Genomic DNA, 11,676 nt, shown 5'->3' with positions numbered 1-11,676 from the left:
ACAATCGAGGTCTCCTATTCTACTAGTATTCTCTTTTCGCTCCAAATCTTTCGTTGCACGGTCGTCAGACTGTTAGACAGGGCACCAAGACCTTTGAGAAGTGCGGGATTCAAGCAGTGGTTTGACGGTTCGCTCTGATAGAATAGTTCCTAAGGTTTCCCCCGGCAGTCTGGATGCGTACGGATGCTAAAGGGTAATTTGGCCGAGAACGGGTTTTTCGTTAGAGGCACGTGAGACGCTATCTTACCCAACCAAAATTCAAATGCAAAATCAATTGATCGATCAACAGCATCAATGTTAACCACTTGCCCCATGTATGGGATAAATCACAGATTAATTAGCGTAGATACTCTTCATGGAACTAGTAAAGTTAACATTACAGGGATAATCGCTAAACAGAGATCGGACTTCACAAAAAAAATCTTTCAAGGGAGACCACATCTGAAGCATTGTCCTCTAAGTCCGACAGGCTACATTTTTAGATCTACAAGACGGCTGTTTTTCTTTCCAAGATGAAACAATACAGTGGTGCCTGCAATGCTATCAAATACAGCGCTGATGCACTAACCTATGAGCCTGACGAGTTGACGAATAGATAGCCCTAACTAGTTTATGGTAGCTTTTGGTGGGACTTCCAGCGTTTTGCAATTTACTGCGAAATCGCAAAGCCCAGTTCCTCTCCATCTTTACATGACAGCGTTAATCAATTTGTGAAGGTCGTTGCACATGGGTCAACGAGACTCTGACGGCACTTTTATTTTTTGAATCCCGGATGGCAGGTGTGCCCCTAAAAGATGCCACACTGGCCTAATGCGATGTGACATGGCGAATGCCAACCCGTCATGGGGGTGGGTAGTCAGCGGAGAAAATGGACTTAAGATCAATACTTAGTGCTACCGAATTAATGTGCGAACCGTATGATGGTCATGGAAAACTGCCGCTCCGTGGACCGCACCGCTAGGATAGTGAACTAGAACAAACGCCAGAGGAGGCAAAGTAGACTAGTGGGATCAAACAGATTCAGCGGACTTTCTGGCGATTTTACTTCCCAGATCCTTCCTGTTGTTCTGTATTACACAGTTCCAATGGTGCTCCATGGGCACCAGTGGTTTGCTTCTGATGTGAGCAAAAGTGGAATTAAACGGGTGATAGTCAAAGTAAACAAGTGATTGAGTCTCTAACCAATCACGCAAGAGATTCATAAAACAGACAGGGCGACTTAAGATGAGATTCTTTAGTTGTTTTTCTTGTGTTCTCAATAATGTGTGATTTCTGTTGTTATACGACCGCAACTTGTGATCATCATTTGCATTCCGCTCTTGTTATTTAAGCCAGACCAGTTGATGACGTAGAGTAAATCCCACTTTGATGCCCCACTTGTGCAAGATTTCAAGGCGACGGCCGTCACCCACCTGCGAAGTGTCGAAAGGACTTCGGACCCGGTTACTCGAGAAGCAAATGAGCAATTTCATCGGCTGTATTAACCGGGCACAAGTTGCTAATTCGTGATAATCTAGACGACGACAAAGGACCAGCATAATAGTTTTCAAGGCACAGTTACAGATGTGCGAGCAACCGCTCCAAACGAGGTTGTGTTTCCACTTTACGTTGATACAAGCATCTAACTGAAACAATCAGATATCCATTAGGTCATTGCAAAAGATAGTGGAGATAGACCTATGTTCGTAATCCCACCATTTTGTCACTCTAAATAGAATTTCACGTGCAAGAATGAATGTGCTTGATCCTTTTCCTGACTGTACATTAGTAAGATGATGAATAGATTCCTTCGGAAACACGAATATCAGAATCTCCTAATCACGACTGATAAATGCTTATGAAGTCAGGTTAGTAACCAAATCAGCTTAGATGAACTCTGTATCCTCTATCGAAACATCTGTAATTCTCGATGGTCCGACAAAAGCTTTGCAGTGGTACAACGAGGGCACAGTGCACCCGAAGAGTGCCAGCTTGTAAAAAACCCTCAGTCCCACCTAAATGGCTTATTGTTCGTTCCTATGCAGGTGAGCTCCAAGATGATTAGGTAATCAATATATCAATTTCCCTAGTGGATAACGTTAAGCAGTTTGCTCTTTATCCCTTTATTTGAAATCTACAGTTCCGATGCTGTACGATGGTGCAGTACACAGTGTGATGAAAAAAAGATGATGTCGCAACGTTCAACCACAGCCCGGAAAGTCACAATCACCTGTTGCTATGAGGAAGGTATTACAGGTTTGTCATTTGTCCGCTACCAGCGACGAATTGGTATGATCTTCACCACTTCTATGGCTGTTAAACGGCCATTCAGCTTATTAAAAGTTGAAAGGTGGTATAAGATTGTGTATCCCATTCTAAATGGCAAATACTAATACAACATCAAAACATGATGTGTAGCAATAACAGTCGAAAAAAATTGTAATCAGGTACAATAATTGTAACCGGATGATTCTAAGTTTATGGGGTAACTCAACATTGTGATGTCTAGGCCTTGTAAGCGCGGTCTTCGAGATTTTTGAGTTCCTCTTTCATCGCCGCTGGAAAATCTTCGGGTAATTGTTCATTGAAATACTGTTTCAGTTCCCCAACCTCTCGTTTCCAAAAGTCTGGTGGAAAACTCAACAAAGCTTTAAGATCCGGTTTTGTCTTCATTCCCTCTAAATTTATGTCTTCCACGCGCGGGACCTGTCCACCGATTCCCTCGACCGCTGGAACAGCATCGTCGCATCGACGAAGAATCCAATCAAGCACACGTAAGTTTTCGCCAAACCCGGGCCACAGGAATTTGCCATCGGAATCCTTGCGGAACCAATTGACGTGGAATATCTTGGGTAATTTGAGGCCGGGTTTGTTTTCAAAACTGTAGTGCAGAGGCAAAAGGAATCATATGGATGGTACTAATTAAAGCGATGACACAGGTAGTATAGTGGAAGGCTTATTGCCCTCTGAAAATAGTTTCAAGCGGCTTATGAAATTATCTATGCCTTTCTGAAAGACTGGCAACAAAGTATCCGGGGGATGTTTCCCATAGAATGATCAAGAGGGCATTTTGATGATACTGTTAGTGAGCTCTACCTACCACACTGTAGAGTTTTTAGGTAGTTTATCTACAGCTACTGTAGAGCCGATCGTGATGATGTATCATCAGGCGATAGCGAACTTCATCCGAGTCTTGTTTTAACTTTGCTGATTTCAGTCCCAACGCACGGTAGCACTCTGGTCCTGCAATTCTGAATTAGCATTGGTCATGTACAAATAGATTGCACTGTGTCCAGCAACAGGCTAGATTGGTTTGAATAGCTTGTGAATTTTCAAACAATAGAAGAAAGTTCTGTAACTGGGGGGGGGCGTTGAGAAAAACAGAGCGAGAAGTGGTTAGAACTAAATGACAATAGTATCATGAAAGTTGCATTCTCGTACACACATCAGGCAATGGTATTTGGATAAAGCAAATCTATGAAGGACGTTTCTGTGACTAAAAGAAATTGAACTACAGGAAAAACGTGGGAAACGTGGTTGAAGCACTTACCTGAGCCAATGTTCGAGGTACTTTCCAAAGTTGTAGCCAAAGAACGGACGCATAGCGAATGGATCGTGCATCACAACTTTGGCTTTATGTTCAGCGGCAGCAGTGGCTTCAGAACGCATACAAGCTCCGGGGGGGGGGGTTGAGAAAAACAGAGCGAGAAGTGGTTAGAACTAAATGACAATAGTATCATGAAAGTTGCATTCTCGTACACACATCAGGCAATGGTATTTGGATAAAGCAAATCTATGAAGGACGTTTCTGTGACTAAAAGAAATTGAACTACAGGAAAAACGTGGGAAACGTGGTTGAAGCACTTACCTGAGCCAATGTTCGAGGTACTTTCCAAAGTTGTAGCCAAAGAACGGACGCATAGCGAATGGATCGTGCATCACAACTTTGGCTTTATGTTCAGCGGCAGCAGTGGCTTCAGAACGCATACAAGCTCCCAAGAATACGCCGTGACGCCAGTTGAACGATTCCATAATCAGTGGTACGCCCTCTGGTCTTCTTCCTCCAAAAATAATTGCATCAATAGGGACACCCTCAGGTTTTTCCCAGTCAGGATCAATGATTGGACATTGAGACGCTGGCGTGCAAAAACGTGAGTTGGGGTGCGCAGCCGGTCTACCACAGCCCTGTTAAATAAGTATGCAGTGCGGTGAATTGAGGAAACCCCATTCATGGTACGGAGCGATTACTATATGATAAGGAGCATACATGGAACATACGTGAAGCATCGATGAAGATTTCAAAGAAAGTGCTTATCCGTACACTTCAGGGGAGAGCATTCTCAAGAGTAAATCTAGGCTTTATCAGTGTGGACAGTAACATCATCAAATCATACAACTAGCATACGAAAACACGTTAGAAACGCTGTTTTAAGAGAGAACGAAACAATTACAGACAACGATTGGTTGATTTAAAAACAGGCACTTCAACAAGACCACTGGGAACAGTTGGTGGTATGTCCTCGTGATCTTCTGTCATCTGTCTCCGACTAATTACCAGAAGGAGTAGAGAGAATCGAATCCTGCAGTAGGACGAAATAACTGTCACAATCGTTGCAAACGTCACAATCGACTGCACACTGCTCCACATTACAATCGGCCTACTTCTGTACGCCGCAAAGAGCCAAAAGCAACTATGCAGAACACTAAAGTTGGTTACAACTTAGGATGCTGAAGGATACGGCGGCTTTCTGAAAAGTGTTAGTAATCTGGTCTGTGAGTTCCAACATTCTGAGCTAAATTCGGGCTGATTCACTTCATCATGTAACCCAGTTTTCACTTTATGAGGTTACTCATGATAGTCGGAGGATGGCTGTGGTAAAGAGATATCTCAGAGTAGATTCTGGTCCCAAAAAATTAGGGTTTCGAGCCAAGTAACACTTGAAATTCATGGTAGGTAAAATACTCAAAAAACTCAATTTTCCATAGAAAAGACCAGAATTGAATTCAAGATGAGTCAAAATGTAACTTTGTATTTCAAATAAAAAGAGTACTTGTTGTCCAGTTGTGACATCCTTCTGATGAACATCAAATCAGTAGATTCTTTCAACGAGTTTTCCAGACGTTCGACTGCCTTTTTCAAATATTCACCACTGCATCCACTCTAATGAGGAAAATTAGTTTGCGTGACAGCAGCATCTCTTTTACAGCCTGACAGTTACCTGTCCCGCTGAAAGCTTGTAGATACATATCCGATATGGATTCGTCGTTTAAAAGTGGTTGATCCTTCACTGGAAGTCTAGACGCAGAAGCTAAACCACAAGCGGCTTACTCGGAGCCGAATGTGATGGTAGGTAAAGGCCACTGACGTTGATATAAGCCCAAGAAAATATAACGGCAGGCCAAAACGTACAAGTATTTCGGGAGCACCCAGTTGGCCCAAGCATGATGGGCACTCGAATCAGTTCTTTCACGCCAATGCGATGGCTCCATTCGTCAAGTCCCCTAATTTTAGTCGCACCCCGAACCCCCCCCCCAAAAAAACCATCATGCCAATGTTCAGCGTATCGTCAATTACGGTGTTATTTAAATGGAAGTGGAAAGTCAGGAGGTGAAGCGAACAAACACCAAATGCTCCATTGTAATTGGGACAAATAGATCGAAAATCCTAATAGGATAGTAAAGTAGGATTTACCTTAACTAATGAGTTTGTTTTTACCGGATTTTACGCTGAGCTTACCGGTTCCCAATGTTTGCCGGTCCAATCCGTCACTTTGACTTTAGTGAAATCAACCGTGTTTTCTAACCCCTCCCAGTAGAATCGTCCATCACTCAGCTCGGCGGTGTTTGTGAAGATGGAGTTCTTTTGAATGGTGAGCATGGCATTCGGGTTGGTATCCATGGCAGTACCGGGCGCAACACCGAAAAAGCCAGCCTCTGGGTTTATGGCTCGTAGACGTCCCTCTTTGTCAAATTTCATCCAAGCAATGTCGTCCCCGACACAGGTGACGGTGTACCCAGGAATCGTGGGTTGCAGCATAGCCAAATTTGTCTTACCGCATGCACTGGGAAAAGCTGCAGTAATGTAGCGCATCTTTCCATTCGGTGGTTTCAGACCCAGAATCAACATATGCTCAGCAAACCAACCTTCCCGATTGGCCAAAATCGAACCAAGACGTAGAGCGAAGCACTTTTTACCCAAAAGGGAATTGCCACCATAGCCACTGCCGAAACTGCATATTTCGTTATTGGCTGGTATGTGCGAGATCAAGGTCAGCTCTGGATTGCAAGGCCAGTTGTTGATAACAGGTCCTACGAAGGCAGAGAAAAAATTCATATAACTCTGGTACACTATTCTGGCTGGTGTCTATTTCACAATTTTGCTATTTTACCCAAGGTTTTCCTGGAAAGCTCTGAAACAGATCAATCATGCAAAGAATAACGTGTCAGACGGGGGCCGTTGGTCAAACCATGCTGTACGAATAACGGAGTATTAAGCCATTGGTAGCTTCATAGTTATAAGGAGACGTAAGTTGACTAGTCAAGTTATGATACAGTCTGGAGCTACGAAAACACCAGCTACGCTGCTCAGCCATAGGAAAGTCATCGTCTGTTGGGTCTAACGACAAACCATCACAATACAATGGCTAGTCGCAGTCGGTGCCATATTCGTGGCTATATTCAGCCCGCCCACCTTATCAAGTCCTGTTTTTCTGCTTCTAACCCACATGCCTTCTTAAAGCTTGTTGTTAAAGCAATGGATTCGTCACCTTCCATAGAGATCCAACCAAACTGTTGAAACAGTCCCAGTACCTGTAGGATGTGAGGGTGTATGAATGTATGATGTGAGGGAATATGAAACTTTAAGACATTCCTGTCACACTGAATTTGGATATCTTTGATGAAAGAATATGGCGATAGGCACTCCGATTACTAGACTAGACTGTATGTTTCTGAAAATCATTAACAACAAATGTTATTTTGTGACATAACGACTTACTTGATTCCGGCTTTGGTAAACCAACCGAATGGAGGGCTTTGATGAAATAACTGTCATCTTGTTTTAGCAGCTTCAACACGGGCGTACCCATTCGGGTCATTATGCGCATACTCACAACCACGTACAGTGAGTCTGTGAGTTCGATGCCGATCTTGGAAATCGGCCCACCAAGTGGTCCCATACTGAAGGGTATCACGTACATTGTTCGTCCTGAAAGAAAGTTCAAGATGTGCAAATGATTGAAACAGGACTCGATAAGTGCGGTAAAACAGAGAGCATAACTAGGAGCGACGACAGGCCTGCGCTCTTGATGAGAATTATGGTCGGCTGGCTGCGGTCCCCTTTTAAAGTAAAGGTCCCCGCTAATATGGAACGAAAAACTCCGCTCAGCCAAGGTTGGGTTGTCAAACAAGCGCCTATCATTCAGAAAATATATAACATACCTTTCATGCAGCCAGGGAACCGCGCATTGAACGCCTTCTGGAGGTCCTCAGGAGACATCCAGATCCCTAGGGTGCCCTTCACGCCCTCCTTTACCTTGGGCACGGTTGCACGCTGATCAGGTGTGCTAATAACTGTCTTTGACTCCACACGTGCAACGTCAGCCGGATCCGTTCGAGCGATCCAACAGTTATCATAGGCCTTCAGTCGATGAATAGCACCTAAAGAGAAGTTTATAAACAGGTTGGTAACTTCCAAGTAGCACGCTCTTTATCATATACTGAGAATCCATGGGCAATGTACAGCCATTTGTCTAGTTGACAACCAGTAGGCTTAAGAGATATACGTATTGAGTGATTGAATAAAAGGTTCACCTATTGACGGTCCACCCAACACAATTGGATTTGTTCGCAAAACGTAGTGTGGTGATGTCTAAGCGTGATTCTGCGTTCCGATGAATTTTCAAAGAACTTCAGATAGGAATACCTGCGCTGCACACAGTAATAGGTAATGAGGAAAGATGGATGTGCTTTGATGGATAACCGTTGGAACTGCGAAGTAGTACAGTACACCTTCACGACTATTCCGATCTTTTTCAGTACGCTCACCCTAGGCTTAATCGTAATAACCTTAGCAATAAGACAGACATAAAGTGATTGAGGTGGTAACGCTTTATTTGCACTGCAGTCTAGTGGTGCGGGGAACTCTTCGACATACATTTGTCAAAGTGGCCTTCATCCTACGACTCAGTTGAATTAAGGGCTAAGGACTAAAATGAGTTTGCTGTCGTTTTGGACAAAACCAAAAATGAGCGAGGGCCAAACGGTCGAAGTTTAAAATCGGCCGGAGGGATGGGCAAGTGGGAAGTTAGCTCAATTGATTGTTCAATCCTGCATGTACTTTATTGGGACAAAAATCTCTTCTTGGAGTAGAAATTCAATATATTCTAAATGTCTTCCATGATCACAGAATAAGTAGCATAAAGAGGAGACCAATCTAAGCAATCACACTGTCCGTTTTTACTCCTTTTGAACAATCGTTGCGAAAGATTAAACCAGGGAATTTGTTTGAAACAAGACCCGTATGGATTAGATCAAAGATGTGATTACGGAGCGAACGAAAACTGCGTATCTCCTGTAATAGGCAACGTGGTACAAGGGTTCCAGTTAATCTTAGGAAAATCATCTGAATGTGTTTATTTCATGATCGCGAGGAGATCAGTGGCCCCTTCATAGCTCCGCGATAGGCAGTGGTTAGTTTGAAGACTGGACTCCTATTAAATAAAATGTCGTGCCTTAATAACGTTTCGAGGCAAGAGCCTGAGGTACTGATCATCTATAGCGTAGTTGTTTGATGTGATGGGTACCAGCAAGGACCAGTGGATGTCTAATTGGTCACAAAACGAGTTCTGAGAGTTGTGTGGGTTTCAGATCTTTGTGACTCTCATGTAAGGTAGATACGTAGATCAGCGACGGATCGAAACTCTTGCAGACATTGGAGTACGAGTTGTGGATCATATAAACAGCGCACTATTCCATTTACGAAGTTTTCAGGGTTCTATATGCATGAGAAATACACAGTCATCTTCCTCCATGGCGACCGCATTGATTCGACTCAGTCACGCCGAATTCTTGTGGACCTTGAGAGTGAGTTCTGATCATTCCGGTTGCGATAACCATGTTGAATGTGACCTGACGTCGCAATCTGTCCTTCCTCTTGATTGAAAGGATGAAATCGAATTTCACACTGATGTGCATTTCAAATCAATGAAAACCGTCAGGTTAGAACACCCTCTACAGTGTCCACCTCTTTATGCGGGCTATTTACGACAAACTCACGAGTGGTCACCTGGATTTTACTGGGTAGGCATTCCCCAATTTGTCGCCACCCTTTGACAGGTTTATGCGACAGACCCTTCACACGGATGGTTGAGTGGTCCTGATGCCATACAGCAGACGACGTCCCAAACTCTCATCTTTACAAACCTAAACTAAACTCTTTTGAGACACACACGTTTGACACATCGTGTCGGTGTACGGTAAGCATGGTCAAATCGTGAAGTTGATATACAGGAACAATTACGGAAGACACCGATTGTCCGTGTGAAGCACTGCGATAAAATAAGTAAATTGCATCTTGGTCGGAACAATAAACTAGAAGAAACTCGAACTTTTCTACAAAAAATATCTTATTACTTCCAGGATTCTTCGTAAGTATGCAAAGCCGTTGGGTGCATCTCAAAACTGGAAAGCTGAAGTTTATTCTCTTTGGAATTTATTAAAATCTATGAACGATTCGAGGAATTGTTGTTGAACAATTCGAAGAATTGTTCATCGCACAACAACTCTGAACTCTTGGGTTATTCCTGAAATCAAAGTTTTCTTAGACTAGTTGAATTCCACTTGCAACCACCGGCCAATTCTAAACGAAATCGACTTTGTGAAACCTCGCGCAACTTTGTAGTGAAAATGATATAGTGCAAATTTTGGCTTTGTTTATTCTGGTTATACTCTGAATCAGCAACAGAGCCAGACATGACAAACCACTGTCAATTTTGTTGGCAGTGATTTAGCCGATGGATAACTTTTTGGCTCTAAAGCATCCAGGAACTCAGTAAACATGGAGGACCTTCGCTTTCGTCACTTGCTGCAATGCTTGACAGCCCATTCGGGTATATGGCATTGCTTGCGCTTGCCTCTTGAGCTTTCTAAACCTAAGTGATGTGCGTTCAACGGGACATAGTATACTGAACTTCGGTTCACAGGTTATGCGTTTTTATTGCAGCACAAATTGACACGATTTTCGATTATCCTGCCTCGAGATTCCCAAAAAATGTGGGTTGAATATTGGGCGCGAAGGTCGTTGGCCACTGGTGTAGGGACGACGGTCAAGTCAGCATATGATATGGAACCAGTATGAAAAATTCCTGTTTAGACTGACGGATAACCGATAGCAATGGTTCGATCTTGTCTGTCCTATTCCGATGCGGTACGTCTGTTCTACGAAAGTTTTTGAGCTAATTAGCACTAATCTATCTATAACCTCTAGAAGAGCTCTACAACAACGCTTGAAAATATTCTCTACGAATACAGCTTTCGCCGCACATCCCTAACGGACATGCCTCACCACAACGCTATCTGTCCATGGTCATCATTGGTCATGATTGAATATTTATTATTCGCTGGTTGTACTGAACTTCTGTGATGTGGACTGACTGACTTACCGCTTTTCTCCAACTCTTCAATAAATTTCTTGTTTTCTGCTTCCGACCCATCGCAAATGTGGATACTGTCTGGCTGACACCAAATAGCCTTCTCTTTCACATAAGCCCTCACATTTGGTGGGAGATCAGCAATAGCCGACTCCAAGTTTGCCGGAAGTGACATGATGTTTCAATACCTGGGCAAAAAAATCGCGAAATTAGTGCTGTTCTCACTTCGGAGGTGGTAAAATTTTACGGCTGACGAACAGACTCACCTGATCCGGCGAATTCCTAAATAGCAGCGCAACCGATTTGAACACTTCGGTGCTATTGGCTCGCTTGCAAGGGACGTAATGATAGTCGTGCTGTGGTGTCACTATCACGGCGACATCCAATAAACTGCAGAGTAGAACGGGCGGGTGGGCGTTGGCCCAAACGCTGACCGAGAACTGGTGGATAGATAGAACCACCGTGAATGCAACACACTAACAGCTATATTTTTGGCCAGACTGTCTGGGGATGCTAGTGTTTTGTCGATTGAGACACACTTACAGGTAGTTCAGTGGAACAAAGCTAGGGTTGGAAATACATGAGTAAAATTTAATAAAAGTAGCGCGTCAACGTTTATCAAGTGCATGAGCAGTGCCACTTGTACCACCGAATAGCTACCGTGGTTTTCCTCGACTTTCAAGGGCCCCTAGACTCTGTGTATAGATAAGGTCAGCTAAATATTCCCGATCAGAGCAGGATGCCTTGGAGTTTGTAAACACTCTTCATGTCATTTATCCGCCTTAGGGTGTACCATGAACTCGCCCTAGAAGCACCATGACAACAGGAGGAGTTCGTCAGGTTTGTTCCCCTCGATTGTTGTTCAGTTTTGTTACCTACGTCAGCAAAGAGTGTACACTTCAAGGAACCGTGAATCTAGGTATCGGAATTACGTCTGGAAAGAGAATAATGGTATGGATTATCTCGATTGTTGTTCAGTTTTGTTACCTACGTCAGCAAAGAGTGTACACTTCAAGGAACCGTGAATCTAGGTATCGGAATTACGTCT

At 43.5% G+C, this 11,676-nt stretch overlaps 2 protein-coding genes across 2 annotated transcripts; one reads left to right on the top strand and one right to left on the bottom strand.

The window, feature by feature from the left end:
- Positions 1-1,052: 1,052 nt before the first annotated feature.
- Positions 1,053-1,509, top strand: T265_07883 (hypothetical protein; the record flags this gene model as incomplete). Its single annotated transcript, XM_009173533.1, has 2 exons — positions 1,053-1,157; positions 1,387-1,509. 2 exons carry the CDS (start codon positions 1,086-1,088, stop codon positions 1,507-1,509), a joined length of 195 nt encoding a protein of 64 aa, XP_009171797.1.
- Positions 1,510-2,087: 578 nt separating this feature from the next.
- T265_07882 (hypothetical protein) lies at positions 2,088-10,904 on the bottom strand (the record flags this gene model as incomplete). The annotated part of the gene is made up of 7 exons (XM_009173532.1): positions 2,088-2,860; positions 3,848-4,164; positions 5,717-6,288; positions 6,977-7,186; positions 7,420-7,638; positions 10,641-10,816; positions 10,895-10,904. 6 exons carry the CDS (start codon positions 10,801-10,803, stop codon positions 2,485-2,487), a joined length of 1,857 nt encoding a protein of 618 aa, XP_009171796.1.
- Positions 10,905-11,676: the final 772 nt, after the last annotated feature.

Source organism: Opisthorchis viverrini (genome assembly GCF_000715545.1).
Source record: "Opisthorchis viverrini unplaced genomic scaffold opera_v5_191, whole genome shotgun sequence".
Taxonomy (NCBI): Eukaryota; Metazoa; Platyhelminthes; class Trematoda; order Opisthorchiida; family Opisthorchiidae; genus Opisthorchis; species Opisthorchis viverrini.
This window is presented reverse-complemented; position numbering and strand designations above follow the sequence as displayed.